This window comes from Microtus ochrogaster, chromosome 17, assembly GCF_000317375.1.
Source record: "Microtus ochrogaster isolate Prairie Vole_2 chromosome 17, MicOch1.0, whole genome shotgun sequence".
Lineage (NCBI taxonomy): Eukaryota > Metazoa > Chordata > Mammalia > Rodentia > Cricetidae > Microtus > Microtus ochrogaster.
The window spans coordinates 20,219,765-20,236,872 of record NC_022019.1 but is presented as its reverse complement, the minus strand read 5'-3'; the positions used below and the strand labels follow the sequence as shown (position 1 = coordinate 20,236,872).

Below are 17,108 nucleotides of genomic sequence, written 5' to 3'. Positions count from 1 at the left end.
CCTGCAGAAGCCCAGGTCACCTGGGTATTAATCTCATCATGGCCGTGTGACTGCTGATCTGTTCTCAAATTCTGCACCCATGGTGCAGATGCATGACAGTGAACTTGGCACTTGAAGACAATAATGAATGATGTCAGCATGTGGCTATAAACCTGCGCTAAACTAACAAAATTGAGTTGGGGAGTTTTTCTTTCTTAGCCAGAAAAACTGTACGCATGTGAGGACGTGTGTTTGATCTTCACGTAAATGCCAGGCATGGTGGCACATGCTTATAATGCCAGTGTTGGGGAGGCAGAGACAGGTGGATCCTTTTGGCCAGCCAGCTTAGCCAAATCAGGGAGACACAGGTCAGGGAACATTTCTGGAAAAGAGGTAAGGTGGCCAGTTTCTGAAGAATAAGAATCACAGTTGTCCTCCTGCCACCACATGGACCTGTGAACATCCATCCGTGCATTCCCCACAAATGGCATGTACACATGCACACACATACATGAGATAGACTATCTATCAATATTATATATTATTAATGTTGTATATTAATCTAACCAACTATTATTATTATTATTATTATTATTAACCCATTTTGCCTTCTCATGTCCTAAGACTGATATCAACTTAGCTATTCTTCGGCTCTGACAAGAGAGTGAAGCCGAATGCAGTCAGTCCTACAAATACGGTCTGATTCAGTTTCCTTGTATCTTGCATCCAAGAAAAATATGTTCCTAGCCCATAATTATTTGTGTCAATTCTAACTCTAAACACACCAGACAAAGCAGAAGGAAATCAGTGTGGAGACCCGCCACCTCCAGGGCTGCTCTCTAGGTTCACCTGGAGCAGGTGGTTGGGGCAGAGTAGAACCTCTCTGGCCCTTCAGCCTTTCCCTAGTCTAATGCCATTGCTGTCCTGCTAATTCAGTTTTATGAGCCTGGTGAGGCTGTCAAAGAGTCCATTTTCTGCTCTGCACTCAACTCTTGGAAAAGAAAGGAAAACTGTCTTGAAAATGGACACTTAACATCACTCATTCAGCAGGGTCTACCAACAACATAGTGTGTTCCACCAAGAACTAACCCCACGTAAGGATAACCCCGTGTTCATAACCTCTACACTTATATAGCCAAAGGTGAAGCTGCAGTTAGTCAGACCTCTGAGAGGTTTTAGCTCCTCCCATGTATTGGGTCGCCCAGCTACCTTTGAGCATGTCTCTGAAAATTGCATGGAGACTTGAGATCCTATGCTGTTGACACCAAACATCCCTCATGAAGCTTGCTGACAGCCTGAGGTGTTGGCACCCGAGTGCCACGCTGGAACTAGAACACTGAGCAGGATTACCAAAATGTAGCTTGAGTTGAGACGAATTCCCTGTAAGACAACCTTGTGGTTTCCTGAGCTGATTCTAGTTTTCCTTCTGTTTCTCTGTTTCTGCCTGGAAGTAGTCACTAATGAATGGTGTTGTCTTTCAAACATTATGGTACCATTAAGATGGGAGGAGACACCTTCCCACCTTCTCCCCAGCTTGCCATGAAAACTGTCTCTGCGTACAGACTTCAGATCCAAGATAACAGGAGAGGAGATTCTTAAAAAATCAAGGCCAGCACACAGGCTTGAGGAAATCATACTGGGCTTCTCAAAAGACATTGGTAGTATTGACTAAGTATTGACTATGCATCTCTGGGTGACTGAGAGAAGCCCAGCCAGACATATCCTCGTCACCATAGTGGTAAAGACACGTGAAAGGAGAAATGATTTCCTTCTGGTCAAGAGAATGGAAATCTCTGGCCTGGGTGGAGACCTAATAGTCCAGAGGCCAGTCACCTGGCTAAAGGCACCCCCAAGGAAGGTGGATCCACCTTCAGAGCGTGCTAAGCAGGAAGGAGGTGCAGTTATCTCCTTGATGAAGCAATGTCCTTTTCCTTTCCAGAATTCCCACTCCCATTGCAGTTGCTATGGGGCTGCTGGAAGGCTCTTTTGGGTCTGCCACATCCTTTGGGCCCTAGAGTAACCTCCCTTTCCTTGTCTTCCCTCTTTCCCACCCTCCTTCCCTCTCTCCCTGATGCTCCTCAGAGCCTAAGTATGTCTTGTCTTTCGGGTACCTTTGTTTCCTTCTCTTTCTCTGACCTCCATGCCTGGTTCAAAGTGCAGGGCTTTCTTTCTTTCTCTTACCCATCTCTGTGCATGGGACACCTGCTGAGATTGACAGCTGGCCTGCTGAGATTGACAGCTTGCCCGCTTTGAGTTTCCCTTTTAAAGTGTGAGAGAACTGTTGTAAAGCTTTCTTCTGAGCCTGTTCTTAAATTATTTTATTAACTAGACTCAAATCCCCAACACTGTACCCTGGTTTCTCGTAATTTGTGGCAATTCTGGCCAGAGTACCCCCCCCCCCAACAATTTTCAATAACATCTCTTGCCCCCGAGAGCCTAAAACTCTCTTAGGCTCTATGTCGTGGTTAACTCGGTCACTCTGCATATTGCTGCTGGAGGTGCTTGCATAAGAAACACATGGATAGGGCAGAAACCCTGTGAGTTTAGAAAGAAGTGTATATCCCGTGTGGCTCATGCAGTCGGCCTAAATCTCTAAGCAAACATTTAAGGAGTGCATCTGAGTCTTCTCAATCCGTTTGCTCCTCAGATCCTATTGAATCAGGTTCTCCGGGAATGGCCTTTAAGAAAATGCATTTTCCAGAAACTGCTATGTGCTTTGCGGAAAAGTCATGCTTCTCGGAGATAAAGGTTTTCACCAAAGGTCCAGAGGTCCTCAGAGGCTGTCATTTTTGCTTCTATGTCCCATTCAGATTTGTCTGGATCTTGAGCAAGCACTTGCTTGTATAGGTCAACCATAGTCTCTCCATAGGGTCCCTCCTTAGAACAGTTTACCCAAACTTAATACAAAAATGCTTTGAAGCATGCAGGTGTGGGTCTGGCCACACATTCATTGTGGAAAGGGCTTGAGGCAAGGAACTGTGAAGGCTGTGGCAGCAGTCTAGGTTCTCTATCGCCCCACCCCCCAGGAACGTTCCCCATGAACACAGGTCCTTCAATTTCTTTCACTCAGAGGAGAAGCTGAAACGGTCCGAAATAGCACCTCATGAACACAGGGAAAACATTCCTTGGTAGAACTAACGTGCCACTCTCCCGAGTGTGAAGTTCTGGGTTACTGAACAATCTGTGCAAGAGAAGCAGCAGCATGTACGCGCTTCCCAGGCTCCGTGCAAACTCCTGGTGCTATATGATTTTCATTCTTGGCTTCCGCCCGCAGCCAGCCTTGCCAAAACCATCTCCAAGGAAACCAACATCAAATCTGGGAAAATACTGGAAAAGCCACCGTGGAGATGTTCATCCAAACTCATTTGTTGTACTTTTCCAAGTATGGGCCCCTATGCACGCAGGCAGGCACAGGCAGACATTCGACTGTAGAAACCACTTCCTTATCAGGCAAAGGCACAAGGGCCTCTGGGGAAACATTCTCTTCTGTCAGCTCTTGGTTGGCCCTCCTTATTTTCTCTCCCTTCTTTTCTCATTTGTCATTCATTCAACGACATAGATGCGCTCCCATTTGTGGCTAAATATGTAACGTGCATATACTTCTATTTCTTCCTGTCTAGCTTTGGCCTGTGATACATAGCTTTAAGGGAAGCCAAATCACAAAGCTAGTGTGTTTGAGTGTTTGTAGGGAAGCTGTCTATTAAATAGATAAGGATACAAAGGATAGCTTGCTGTCGACGGCACTAACGTCTAACACCGAATCATGCTGTGTATCTATTTTCAGTGTGACGGTTGAATGGGATGGCAGGGAGAGTGGGGTAGAGCTGCCTTAGGGGTGAGGAGCAGTGGAGGACACAAAAGCCTTCTTGGTAGAGCTTGACAGTGAGTGGTCTAGCTCTCTGCCCTCTTCAGGTGGACTCAATCAACTAGTAAAAAAATAACGAAAGGATTTTTGATTAACTGGAGAAGCCTCCAGCATCCAATGCATGACAGCAGGGATGAGGATGTGGCCAGATATTTCAAGATGCTATGCCTAAGGTAAAAGCGGGAGACTCAAAGTCACCATGCTCCCAGCACTCCTGGTAACTGGAAACTCTCTCTTTATTTAAGACAAGCTTGATTATCTCTCTTCAGATGAAACAAATTTTAGCAAGGGCCTTTTCCAATAACAGATGGATGAATCGATCTATTAGTAAGTAGATAGAAGGCTGTCCTTGGCTCCTGTAACAAGCTGTATATAATCAACCCAGTGATGTGTTCAGCCTGGGAATGTACTCTGTTAAACATGTGAATTTTTAGAGTGGTTGAGTTGGGACTTTAAAAAGGGCAGGGATATGGAAAGGTGTCCTAATGGATCTGCTCCACAGAAGAGAGTGAATGACAGAAGACAATCAATTCACATTTTAAAGAGACTTTAGTAAGCTAAATATAGGGCATGAGAGATGTCTCAGAGGTAAAATGCTCGCCACACAAACATGACCTGAATTTGGATCCCAGGATGCAGACATAGCTGGACATTGCAATCGCATCCCTAATCCCAGCATTCTTAAATTGAGAAGGGGAGGTGGAGAGAGAAGGTCCCCTTGGATGCTCACTGGCCAGCTGACCTGGGGTACACCGTAGTGTCCACCAAGAGACCCTGTCTCAAACAAGGTGGGAGGCAACGAGCATTACTCAAGGTCCTCATAGATATGAAATCATTCACACACACTTATACATCATACACTTCCCCAGCCATAATCACACAACTTGATAATATCGAGAGTGGCAAGCATGAGTGGTTTGGACCCTAAAGGTTCTTAACGACATATTTAATATGTTAGGCACTAAGGTTCTCCTCGTCTCTCTACCTCACCACAGCCAAACGCCCTAATTCCGGGCGTCAGATCTTAATAATAATCGAGAAAGATAATTTAATAATTCACTTCCTAGATACCACTTTTTAAATATGCCATGGTAATTCACACTTCTTATAATAACACAAAAGACAGAGGTCCCAAACTGGGGACCTAGAATGCTCCAGAAAATTGCTTCATTATGAGAAGAAATCCAGGTTCGTCATAAGCCAGTGATGTTCATCGGCTGACGTTTCCCTAGAATGGCCTGTCCAGAAGAATTTTGCAAGTTTTCTCATAAAAATATTTCCCTTTCTAGATGTCACCAAACAGGAATTTACAACGTGACTGGTATGAGCCGGGGTTAATCCTGGAACTTTGATATAAAAATAGCAGAGGGTTGATGCCTGAGCAGGATAAGTCTGGAAAGTTGGGCACCACCCCTGTGCTGTCAGGGGAACAATGTTCTGGTTAGAGACAACTGTGTTCACATCACCAACCATTGATACCTCATGGCAGAAGCCTATAGAATGTTGGAGTTATAAAAAACTTGGAGAAAGTTTGATTTTTTTATACAATACACATTCTCATTACAATTCTTCTTCCTCAACTCCTCCCAGATCCTCCCAGAACCCAAATTCCCAACCTTCCTTTCTCACTTCCATTAGAAAACAAGCAAGTATCTAATAAAAGTAAACTAAGATAAAGTAAAAAGAAACAGAGCAGAATAGGACAAAATAGAAAAAAAGAGGCAAAGAAAAAGCACACACACACACAAAAACTACATAAAGGTTCAGAGAGTCACATTTTGCACACCCAGAAATCCCATAAAAACACATAGCTAGAAACCATGCTATATAAGCCAAGCTAGTAAGGTAAAAAAAAAAAAAATGCACAGATAACACAGTATGAGACTGAAAACCTCCCCAATACCATTGAGCCCGCTTTGTGTTGACCACCTATTGCTGGGCATGGGGCCTGCCTTCATTGTGCTTTGTGGACCAGTGAGACTCCTTTGCAGAGAACTAAATTTTCTTTTTCTGAGCATCTTAACCCTTTGTTTTCGAGGCCTTTTTCCCACCACAGTCTTCTCTTGGAAATTCTCCCTCTTATTTCTCTTGCTAATCATCTGTTCGTCATTCAAGATTCGATTTTAACCTTTCCCTATTCAACCAGCTTCTCCGATGCCCAATGCTGCCATGGTTCTCTACACGTCAATCATAATGGTAAATTCTGTATAGAATTGTTTTTTTCATTAGCTATATTTAGTGTGTGTATATATTTACTTTAATTTTTTTAAATGAAAAATTAAGTTTTTTGGCAACTTTATACACAAACGCAGTATTTTGTGAGCATATCCACCGCATGTCCTCTCAGCTCCTGCTCCCACAGCTGGTTTTTTTGAAAACAGTCCGTGAGCATTTCCACGTCAACCTGCTGAGCGCTCAGTTGTGTTCTCCCAGGCTGTGGAGTCCCTGGCCCACCGTGGCCTCTCACTTCTCTTGCCATGCTCTTTAACATGGCCTGTGAGAGGTTTCCCCTCTAAAAGGGAGGGCCTCGTGGAGCTGAAAGGAACCAGGAAAATGTGTCTCTGGGAATCCACATTCCAACTAAAGAAATTTAATTGCAATTTGATACGTGACTTTCCTCAGAACGAATAAAGGAAAGAAGCATCCAGGGAGTGAACTAGACTTGGCCCATTGATGCCAGGGCTGTGGGCTGTGGACAGTACCCTAAGCAGTAGCCAGTTGTTGAGATCCTGCCTAGGAAAATGTAGAGGTCTGCCAGCTTGCTTTTTTTTTTTCTCTTTTCTGCTTCTCCCCTTACCTCTTTGCCCACCTGAAAAACCAACAGCCCTTAGAGGGTACTTTGATTCCAAAGTGGGAAGTCCCATTTTCGAAAGGAATGTTTCCCAAATGCTGGCTGAAGAAATTTCAAGATCTCAAACGAAAGCTTAGCAATGAGTCGGGAGCCTAACCTGGCAAAGCCCACGCAGAGTCCTTTCTTACAGCCTCCACTGATTAGCGCTGTTAATAACTCTACCAGGCTGATGCTAAGCGGAACAATAAAACAAGCCCTTTCTTGCATAACTATTAGTCTTTATTACTTGAAGTATAGGGAGACAGTCTAAAAATAGCTTTGAAACGGGGCACAGAAATACAATTTCTTTTAAAGGTGTCTCAGTGTCAGATTGAAGAAATTAGTTTTTGGATGAGTGCTTGGTTAGGCATTTTCTATTATCATGTGGATTGGGAGCAAGAGGGAGTATATTTTATTTCTGTTTGTTTTGCTTTCTCTTTCTTGTTCTCTAGAAACTTGTGACCTAGCAGGGAAATAGATTATTATCACATAAATGGAATAGGCAAGGAGATAGATTGTCAAAAGCAGGGCAATACTTAATTTCTGGAGAGAAGAGAAATTTGAAGAAGTGTTCTTAGAGGTGGTGGATTAAAAATTATCCAAGCAAGGGTAAGGGAGGGCTTGGCAGACAGACTTTTGCTAGATACTGTGAGAATAAAGGTGACTCATTGTGGCTGGGGATTGACGAGCGAGCTGGGGTGCCCTAGGGTACCCCTGGCCAGAGTTTATGGAAATTTTCTTGAAAATGTGAACACTTGGTCCCCAGTTGGTAAGCCAAAATGAATACTTTGTTCCTTAAATTGCTTTTGGTTGTTGCCTTAGGAATTGTCAATGATGTTCAGTTATCAGAGCATTTTGGAGGTATTTTCAGATTCAACTTCCCTATGAGAGGTCCATGAACACAAAGGGAAACACTTGGCTGGTTTTCTTTTTAAATTGAAATTATTAGCGCATATGTAAAGATGTACAGAAGTCCATATTTATGAGGTGCCATGAAATTGGAATGCATGTATACATTTTATGGTTAAGTATGAAAATATAACGAAAGTCTGGCATGAAAACAGTTGTTATAAATTAAAACTAGTTAGCTGTATTATTCTCCCCATCCCTGTGTGTGCATCCTGAGAAAAAGGTTCTCCACCTGCATAAAGGAAGAGGTTTGATCCAGGGACTGAAGCTTTTGGTTTAGGATTCGATGTACGAGTCACAGCTTCTGAGGATAAAGAGCTTGAATAGATGTGACCCAGCCTACCTCTTCATCTATTACAGAAGTAATAACACAGAGAATGGGTGCTTAGCCTTGAGGGGGCAAATCTTTCTATTTCGATGCATGTCAGAATTACCCTATACGTTGCAGATGCATTTCTGGAATGGGATGCTATTTATGGAAAAGGGATTTGAAGGGGTGTACTGGCTTGCCATCATATGACAATGTGCAAACACCATTTTAACCTTCCTATCCCTTGCTTGTCTGGCTCATGACAGTCAGGAAATAAAGGAACGTGTATTTCTTTTCCCACGGCATCAGCAAGGCAATCAAGGATAGAGTTTGCTCATTTTAAGCATTAGGGTGAAGTCACAGTTAGCTCTGGTAATGGAAATTAAATCTGAGAAGGAAACTATAATCGACAGACAATCTCAGGATCATTCTTAATCGAATGCCTCATTCCCTGATTGTCGCTTCTGTGCCTCGAGAAGCTCACAAATGGGACACAGGATTGATTTGTAATTATGCTCTGTTTCCTTAGAAGTCGATGGAAGCCTAGGCAAGCAAGAACATGGCCATGCTAGTAGCGATAAATGGAAGAAAACAGGAGGCGTTAGAATTTACCGAGAGCAAAGAAACCCAAATCCTCTGCAAGCAGAGAGTTGAGGCTGCCATTGGTGATATAAGCCCTCAAGGTTGACCCCTGCCTCCAGGAAGTCTTTTTGACTCATCATGGAATTGTGATCTTCCATTCTTGGTTATCTAGACACATTGGAAGTGATGTTTGTGGTGATTACAACCGTATAGAAGTGTGAGATGACCGTCCTGTCCTTTGGGATGTCAGTCTTTGGAAATGTGAGCCACAGCCCCCCAGTTTTGCCACCTCGGTCTCCCTACGATTATGATGAACACCCCGAGCCTTTCTAAAACCAGAAGTGGCTCATACCATACCTGCCACCCCCACAACTTGACGTCTGCACTTAGCCCCATAGATACATTTCCTCTGCTTGAATGTCCAGTGTCCTAACTCACTGCTTTTTAGAGCTTCAAATTGTTGTGAAACAGAAAATCAATCGACCCAGTCTTAGCCGACCTTCTATCTTGACGCTAGTTTAAAAACTGAGGTGCTGAATACTCCTACATGTACTTTTATTTTTCTATAGGAAAAAAAAATGTCAAATAGGATGGATGTTCACCTTTAATAGCTGTGTTAGCCGTCAGAGAACTAACACCTCACACTGTCAAATGGAATAGGTGACCATGGTCACCATAGCACGTGTGAGGGTGGGGGTTGGTGGGGGCATCTTTAGCCACTGAATCTGGCTGACCAGCAAGTGAAAAGCCATGCTACACTGTTGCTTTAAATCATGGCTCTATGAGCCCCCCCCCCCAAGCAAAGATTTCACGTGCCTTAGTGTCTGTTTTAAGTTATGTTTCTGAAAATTGCCTATTGATTTGGTTTATATCTTTCCTTACTGGGTTATTTGTCCTTAAAATTTAAGAGGCAGGCGCATCTGGCCTCTTAAAAAGCCAATTTCTTGGTCTGTTTTTTGCATAAGTATTTTTGAGTTCACTCGTGACTATTTTAGCCATACCAAACATTTTCCACGGAATTTGCTAAGTCTGTATTTATCTTTACAGTTCCTATACTCGGTGGCCTGTGTTAAAAGACCTGGCACACCACCAGGTGAGCTAAAAATACTAGAGAAATAACAAGCTATGACCTGGAGATACCAGGCGGCTGAGAGAAATTAAGACTCTTAGTGACTTTATGTTCACCAGTGGAAAGATTGGAGCAATAATTGCGAGGGATGAAATTTTAATTAGGAGAGAAATGAAAAGAAAAAAAATCCTGTTGAAATTTAAGTAAGTGGGAAAAGGTAGAGGAAATGAAGAAAGAAATTGCAGTTCAATGAAAATGGGGACAGCTTAGGAGAGAAGTATGGGAAAAACAAATGGCAGCGATGGCATAAGACAGGTAACAGGACACTAATTGTACCAGCCGTCACAGTGGATGGAGAGGGGATGTAGTTCAGGATTAAAGAGAGACTGTCAGGTCCTGAGGAAAAATAAAATGCACCTATACATGGCAAAATGCACAGAAGGCGAAGAAAGAAATTACGTTCAAGTGAAGAGGAGAAAGATACTCTGGAGAGGGTCACACTGGATGAGGCATGGTGGGAGCAATATAGAGTAAAGTAGAATTCATGTGTCTGTGGGTGCTGCCGAGGCAGAAGGAGAGGGCAGGAGCATCAGGTGATGGGGGCGACCTCATTTCTCAAGCACCCACTGATTTGTCTGAGGCCAAATGAGCTTGCCGCCATGTTGTGGGCTGAAAAAAAATGAGAGCTGAGGTCAGAGCTCCTGTAGTCAAGAATGCACCAAGCTTTTGCCTGCAGCCATAGAGGAATACAGCAGGGATAGAAAGCCACAACTAGAAATCGGTTCTTATGAGGTCACTGCTTAAAAGAAACAGTGTGACGGGGCTAAGGGGTGCCTGCCCCTGAGTGCATACACATGCACGTGTGCACACACATGCAAGATACGTTAAAGCTCATGGATTCCCTCCTGGTGAAAGCTATTATCAGCAGACTGCCTACTAGATTTTCAGGGAGAAAATCAGGACAGATCACTGAGAAACCCAGAAAACAGTGATTGACCTTTGAGAGATGAATAACAGAGAACTAGTCCAGACAACCGAAATCTGTTAAATACTCAACTGGCAAAACCTAAGAACCTAGGAGCTGAAATACCATCTGTGAGAATATACTAGATGGGTTTGGCAGTCGATTAGAAGTGGCTGATGGCAGAAGAATTGGCGACATGGTTGGAGGGCGAAGAGAACAGGAGGAAGGGAGTATAGAAACTGAGCCCTAAGACTTGCAGATCAAAGATCTATTATGCACGAGTTGGAGCCCCAGGGTGAGGGCGAGGGGGAATGATCCAGGTGCCATAATTGAAAGGATGATGGCTAAGGAATTTTCCACAGTGACAACAAGGTGACATTGACCATCAAATTTAAGAACGCATACCAATCAAGTTTAGGATGAATACAGCGCTCACCCATAGCTAGGTAGCACCTAAGAAAATTTGTCATAGAACAAGATACTACCTGAAGCCAGGTGACATGATGGCTTCTGTGGACACTGACAGCTGAGCTCTTACAAACAACAAACTAATCTAGAGACCCAAAAGGCCACGGAGAAGTTCTGGAAAAGAGATTTCTCAATTTTATTTTTGTACTTGGGATTGATCTGAGAGCCTCACACATGCTGAGAAAATGCTCGTCCATCAGGCTACCCACCAAGCCTCTTTTTACTTTTATTTCATGACAAGGTCTCACTACGTTGCTCACGTTACCCCTGAATTTGGGGTTTTCTGGGAACAGAGTCTCATGCAGCTGGCATCACGAGTCTGCATCACCAGGTCTGTTTGGGTTCTATGCTATGCAAATTGTGCTTTAAAAGAAGGTAAACTCGAGTGGTCCGGCGTCATGAACATGGAGAGGAAACAGCAAACATGGCATTGCAAGGAGGTTGTTCAGGAGTGGGGACTGCACACCCAGGCAGAACTGTGAAGAAAGCAGAGCACAGCAACCGAGACCTCATATGTAGGAAACATGCCAAGTTCATAGGGCACCTGGCATGATGCCTTGGATTTTGCTAACCTATGTGTACAAAACAGGAAAGGAAACACAAAGGACCGCAGGACAAATGGGGTTAAAATGTTCTCAAATTGCTGCATTTCCAAGAGGTGTGAAGGAATTTGTTTTAGGTTCTTTATGATTAAAAAGAATATAAGACATGTAGATAGTGCTAAAAGAATAGATAATTAATAAGCATAAAGAGAAAGATAAATTACAATTTATCTAAATTACAGTCATCAGATCAGTCTACAAGTAAGACAGAAAGAAATGGACTGATACCAACTGTAAAAGAGATAAATAATCCAATTAAAAGATAAAAATGGGGGCTGGCGTGACGGCTCAGCTAGTAAGAGCATTTGCTGCTCTTCCAGAGGACCCGTGCCCCAGCTTCGACATCAGGTCTCTGCTATTCCAGCTCCAGAGGAGTCCACACCTCTGGCCTCCACAGGCACCTGGACTAGTGTACACGTATCTACAAGTAGACACAAGCATGGCACATAAATAAAAACTTTTTTTTTTAAAAAAAATACAAAGATAGATTGGATTAAAAAAAAACCAGGTATGCTTCCATTCAGGTGACACATTTAAAATACAAAGTCACAGCGCAATGGTTATAGTGAGAGTAAAATATAGCCCGAAGAATGATAACCAAAAAGTCTGGCATAAATACAGTGTCTATGGAGTTGAGTTTTGAGGAAAGAAGCCTCACTAAAAATGAAGAGAGCATTTGATAATGATTACAAACCAGCATGAAAGATAAAATCTATACGTAGCTAATAACCCATGAAGGGGCAGAAAGTATAAATGGAGGTTAAAGATAGATTTTTAAATTTTTTAGTAATAAGATCTCTATAACTCTTCAAAAAATACATACTTCTTCCTTATGTAAAGATGTCAGGAATAAAATAGCAATCTCTGAACTTCATTTAAGGATGCTCGGAAAAGAAACTGCAGGCATCCAAGTTTGGCTCTGTGCTCTTCAGCCTACCAAGAAAGCTGAATATATCAGTAAACTAACGAAAAATTCTACGATACTTGCTGTAAAAGCTTCCACTGTTAAATCAAAGTAGGCCATTCACAAATAGAATTCCATATTATGCAGTCACAGGAAAGCAACCTGCCCGCTTCCAACAGTGTGAATGAGTCTTGAAGGAATAGTGAGATATATGATCTCACTCCTGTATGGAGTCTAAGGAAGGTTAATGTAGAGAAACAATAGAATGACAGTTACTGCAATGGGGATTTTAGGGTACAATCTGTGCCTCAGCAGCTCCCGACAAGAGATACGACAGTTAAAGGGAACCACTCAGAGATGCAGAGGAAGGGAGTTTAATCAGTCTAGATGCCTCATGAGGGACAAAGTTGTCCAGTGACCTGCAAGCCCATCTTTGGGGTCCTGACATGAGGTTTATGTTTCAATAGAAGGTGAACTGTATAAACAATTCCAGGCAAGACATGGGGTGCTCAGCACCGAGCATCAGTGTCTAGCTGTGGTCTGTCCTGAGAGGTTGTCTGATAAGATACCAGATTCGTGTGAGCTCTCTTCCCGACAGGCAAATTCTTTATCTGCCTGGCACCAAGACCTTGGTCTTTTCTTTCCCTCAGCATGGGACTTTGGGAAATTTTTACTAGTTGGGGTTCATTGTTTGGATAATCTGTTAACTGGAAGTGATGGCAAACCATTTGTTTTAGACAATTTCTCTCTGACGAGAGTGGTTCTATTGCCAGAGACAGATGAGAGAGGGGGAGACGGGTTAGTTCAGGGGATCTAGTGTACGGCATGGTGTCTGCATTTACTAACTCCGAGTTTTATTCCTGTCATTTTCTCCATGTTCTGACTGCAACAGTAAAAGGCATTTTGGTAAAAGGAAGCAGGAATTAAGTAATTTATGGTGTTTCTTTTACAAAATATTTGTACATTCGATCACCACAGTGTGCATCTTAAAATCAGTTTCATTGGTTTAGACATAATTAAAAATAAACAAGAAGAAAAAAATTCCAGCTAGAATAAGGATCCAAGCATGAAGTCACACACAGAGCAAACTAAAACCTCAAGTCCAAACCAAACAACAGAAACAGAAACACGAGTAGACAAGTCAGGAAGAAGCTGGCGCTGGGCCTTTTCAGGACCCAGGGTAGAACCGACTTCTTCATTTTAGTATTTCTTACCTGACTGCTCCTCAGAACTCCACCTCACAGGTGGTTACAAGGTGTGTAACCTTGATTTCTCTATATTGACCTGTCTTCTACCACACTGGGAGAGCCATTCGAACACACGCTATTCATCTGGTTTACTTTAGAAAATCTGCAGGACAGATAGACGATAACTTCTGGATGACTGTCAGCATCCCCACAACCCGTCCCACCTGCCTCCATCCTGGGATGACCGCCAGAAAGAGCTAGGAAAGACAGCCTAAATAGGTGGTAGGTGAAGTACAGACTGGGGCTGGGTTGCTCTGGGTTGACTCTTGCTTCTAAGTGCTGCCACCTGGTGTGACGGACTGATCTACAAGGTGACATGGATATGACTCGGTCTGTGGCAATGCTCAGAATCTCTTAGCTTTTGCTAATGGTGTCATCATGAAGCTTGTCAGAGACAGGACATTGTTTTGGCTAAGGACAAAAGAGAATGGACTCTGGGACTGGAGGGATGGCTCAGTGGGTACAAGTCCTTTCTGTCATGCGAGGACCAGAGCTAGATTCTTGGAACTCATGTAAATGTCTGGTGGGCTACCTGCAACCCTAACCCTCAGGAGGCAGAGGAAGAATCCCTGGAACAAACTAGCTGGCGTGACCAGTCAAATTGGTAAGCTCTGGACTCAAGTGGGAATCCCTGTATCATAAAGTAGAAATAAACTGAGAAAGATACTCGACATCTCAACCTTTGACCACTACATTGAATGTGCATACATGCACACACCCACGCATGCAAACACACATACATACCAGATACATGCAAAGAAAAAGGTGCTGAGTCATTCCAGTTTCTGCTTAGCCACTGGGACAGTCTGCGAAAGTGAAGGCAGAGGACTTGGCTCCATGACCCTTCATTCGTCAGGCTGCCTTCTCTGATAACCTGGCTCCTGGTTTTCAGTCATGGGTCACTGGTTCTCTAGAGTGGTTATGAGCAGCTTGGATGGTTACCTGCAGGCTCCTTCACCCTCCTAGGTGGAACAAGTCTTAGGTGGCACAGCTTAATCCCATGAACATTTTCTTGGAGCAGAAGCTGCTGGCTACGGAAGGTGGGGTACACACTCAGCAGAAAGAGAAAGGGCTTGCTGCCAGAAGCCTAGAGTGCTAGTGAGTCAGACCTGTGTCCCGAGGTTCCCCACCTTATCAAACAAACACAATGCGATTGTCCGGGCTGCTGACCTCAAGTGATAATGTAAGATTCAAATGGAAAACAGGTTTTTCTCCGAAAAGCATGAAGGTGCAGTTTAATGTGTAACTCCTCATTGCTAACCTCAGAAGAAGAGGATGCTCAGTGTGCCCATGCCCGCTGCATGTGTACGCCTTGTTTTCCAACTTGAATACTAGTTTTCTCATCTACAAAATGGAGACGGCATCACATTCATTCCTGTTATCAGCAGGAAAGGAAGCAATGAACACAAACTGTGCTTGCTATTTCTGATAGCTCCTTTAAAAATTCCTTTTATATGTATGGGTGTTTCGTCCGCCTGTGTGTCTGCAACACAGGCGTGTTTCCGCTGCCCTTAGAGGCCAGAAGAGGGTGTTAGATCTCTCGGAACTGAGTTATGTACTACCATGTAGGTGCTGGAAAGCCAAGTGGGTCCTCCCCAAGAGTAGCAGATGCTCTTAATGCTAAGCCATCGCTACGGCCCAATTGATAGGCTTATTGTTATTACAGAGTTGTCAGTAGTATCAAAGGAGTTCTGGAACTTTAACCTACCATCAAACTCCACAGTCTCTCCTAGGAGCAGCTGCCACACCCACGGGTCTTAACACATACAGTAGTTCCGCCTAAAGCTTTGAGACTTTAGACAGGTCTCAGGGAGTCTTTGATTACAAACCACGTCTCCTGAGGTGGCAGGGACAATTGACTTTGCCGCCCGAGAGCTGCCACTTCAGATCCTATTATGGTGGCAGAAGATCAATACCAGCAAGAGGTGAGTGTGCATAGTCGGCCTAACCGGAGTCGGTTGGAATCCTTTGGTATAGATGTCACAGGAGGAAGAAGAAAAGAGAAGAAAGAAAGGCCACAGCGGCACCAGGCATCTGAAATGCCCAGCCCTTAAGCGATTGTTGCCACTTCCCTCTGTCCTCGCTTCTGCCACTTTCTAGATCCCCCCATTCGAGGCCTGCATTATCTACGACAAATGTCTGTATCCTTCAGCAACTGCAAGTCCAGTCACGATAAAACTCAGATTTCTGGGAGACCCAAGACTTGGAGTACTGAGCTTTGATGGGAGAAAGAACACAGTGGTTCCTGACTTGCGCTCAGCTAGCGTGCCTATTCTAATGCCGTGAAGCAATACACACAGTTGCAGTCAGCCCCTGACTTCCACAGATTTCCCTTTTCTAAAATGACTCCAATAATCATGAGGTTTGGGACATCCCTTGCAACAACACAAAATGACAGACCCAGTGTACCAAGTCTCGGTGCAACACAACAGAACATGTCTCCAGGGAAGAGGATGAACTCCAATTTCAAATGTGACCCGGATAAATGTTCTGGCTTACCCACGGATATGGTCCACACAGCAATGATCTTCAGGAAGGCCTTGGTTCTGGAGTTGAAGCGGCTGTGGTGGATGGGGTTCTGGATGGCGACGTAGCGGTCCAGTGAGATGGCGCACAGGTGCATGATGGAGGCCGTAGAGAAGAGAACGTCCAGGTAGATCCAGACTGCACAGAGCTTGCTAGGCAGAGGCCACCGGTACCCTGTGGCATACAAGTTTAGCATCAGCAAGGAGCTTCATGCTTCCTTCGGCATGGGCATGTGATCTATACCCTGGAACAATGGTTCACAACTTGGGGACAGGCATTGGTGACAGCAAGGGGGGGATTACAGGACTTTCAACATCTGAATAAGCAGCAGGTGTGTTTTATTATACTATTAAGGCACTAATAGAGTGGGTGTGAATGGTTCTGGCTTATGGAATTGTGCTAGCAAAAAAAAAAAAGGAACCTGCTTGTTCCTCTTGAACCAATCCCTTTCCCCTCTCCACCCAGTTGTAAGCACCTTGAGCCATACAGTGGCCAGGCCACTCCCCTGAGGACCTTTAACCGCCAGGCTATACCTACAGCTGGGAAGGGAAAGTTAGAGGTCCTTGGCGGGGAGGCCTGGCCACCTTGTGGCTCAGGGGACTTACATTGGCAAAGCTGTTCTTATTTAACCACTTCCCTGAAGTTATGTTCTGAGCCCCTTACTTGAAGAACCACTCACATCCATCCATCGTTTATCCACCCGGTTTTCTCTAGTTAAGGTCCTTGTGGTTAATCTAATCTTAGTCACTATTCGATGTGTCCAGCCTCACACAGGCAGGCAGTTAGAGACAGTGTGATGAAATGACTTCAAATGCACCCCTCGAATGTCTTTAGTTATAATACACAGTCCCCT

General features: G+C 44.0%; 1 protein-coding gene across 1 annotated transcript in view; it reads right to left on the bottom strand.

Annotated features, from left to right (window-relative positions):
- The window catches only part of Htr2a (5-hydroxytryptamine receptor 2A), a 64,232-nt gene that overhangs the window by 42,761 nt on the left and 4,363 nt on the right, over positions 1-17,108 (bottom strand). The window contains exon 3 of the mRNA XM_005355612.3: positions 16,229-16,429. Within this exon, the coding sequence (XP_005355669.1) occupies positions 16,229-16,429 (201 nt within the window). The remainder of the gene's footprint in view (positions 1-16,228; positions 16,430-17,108) is intronic.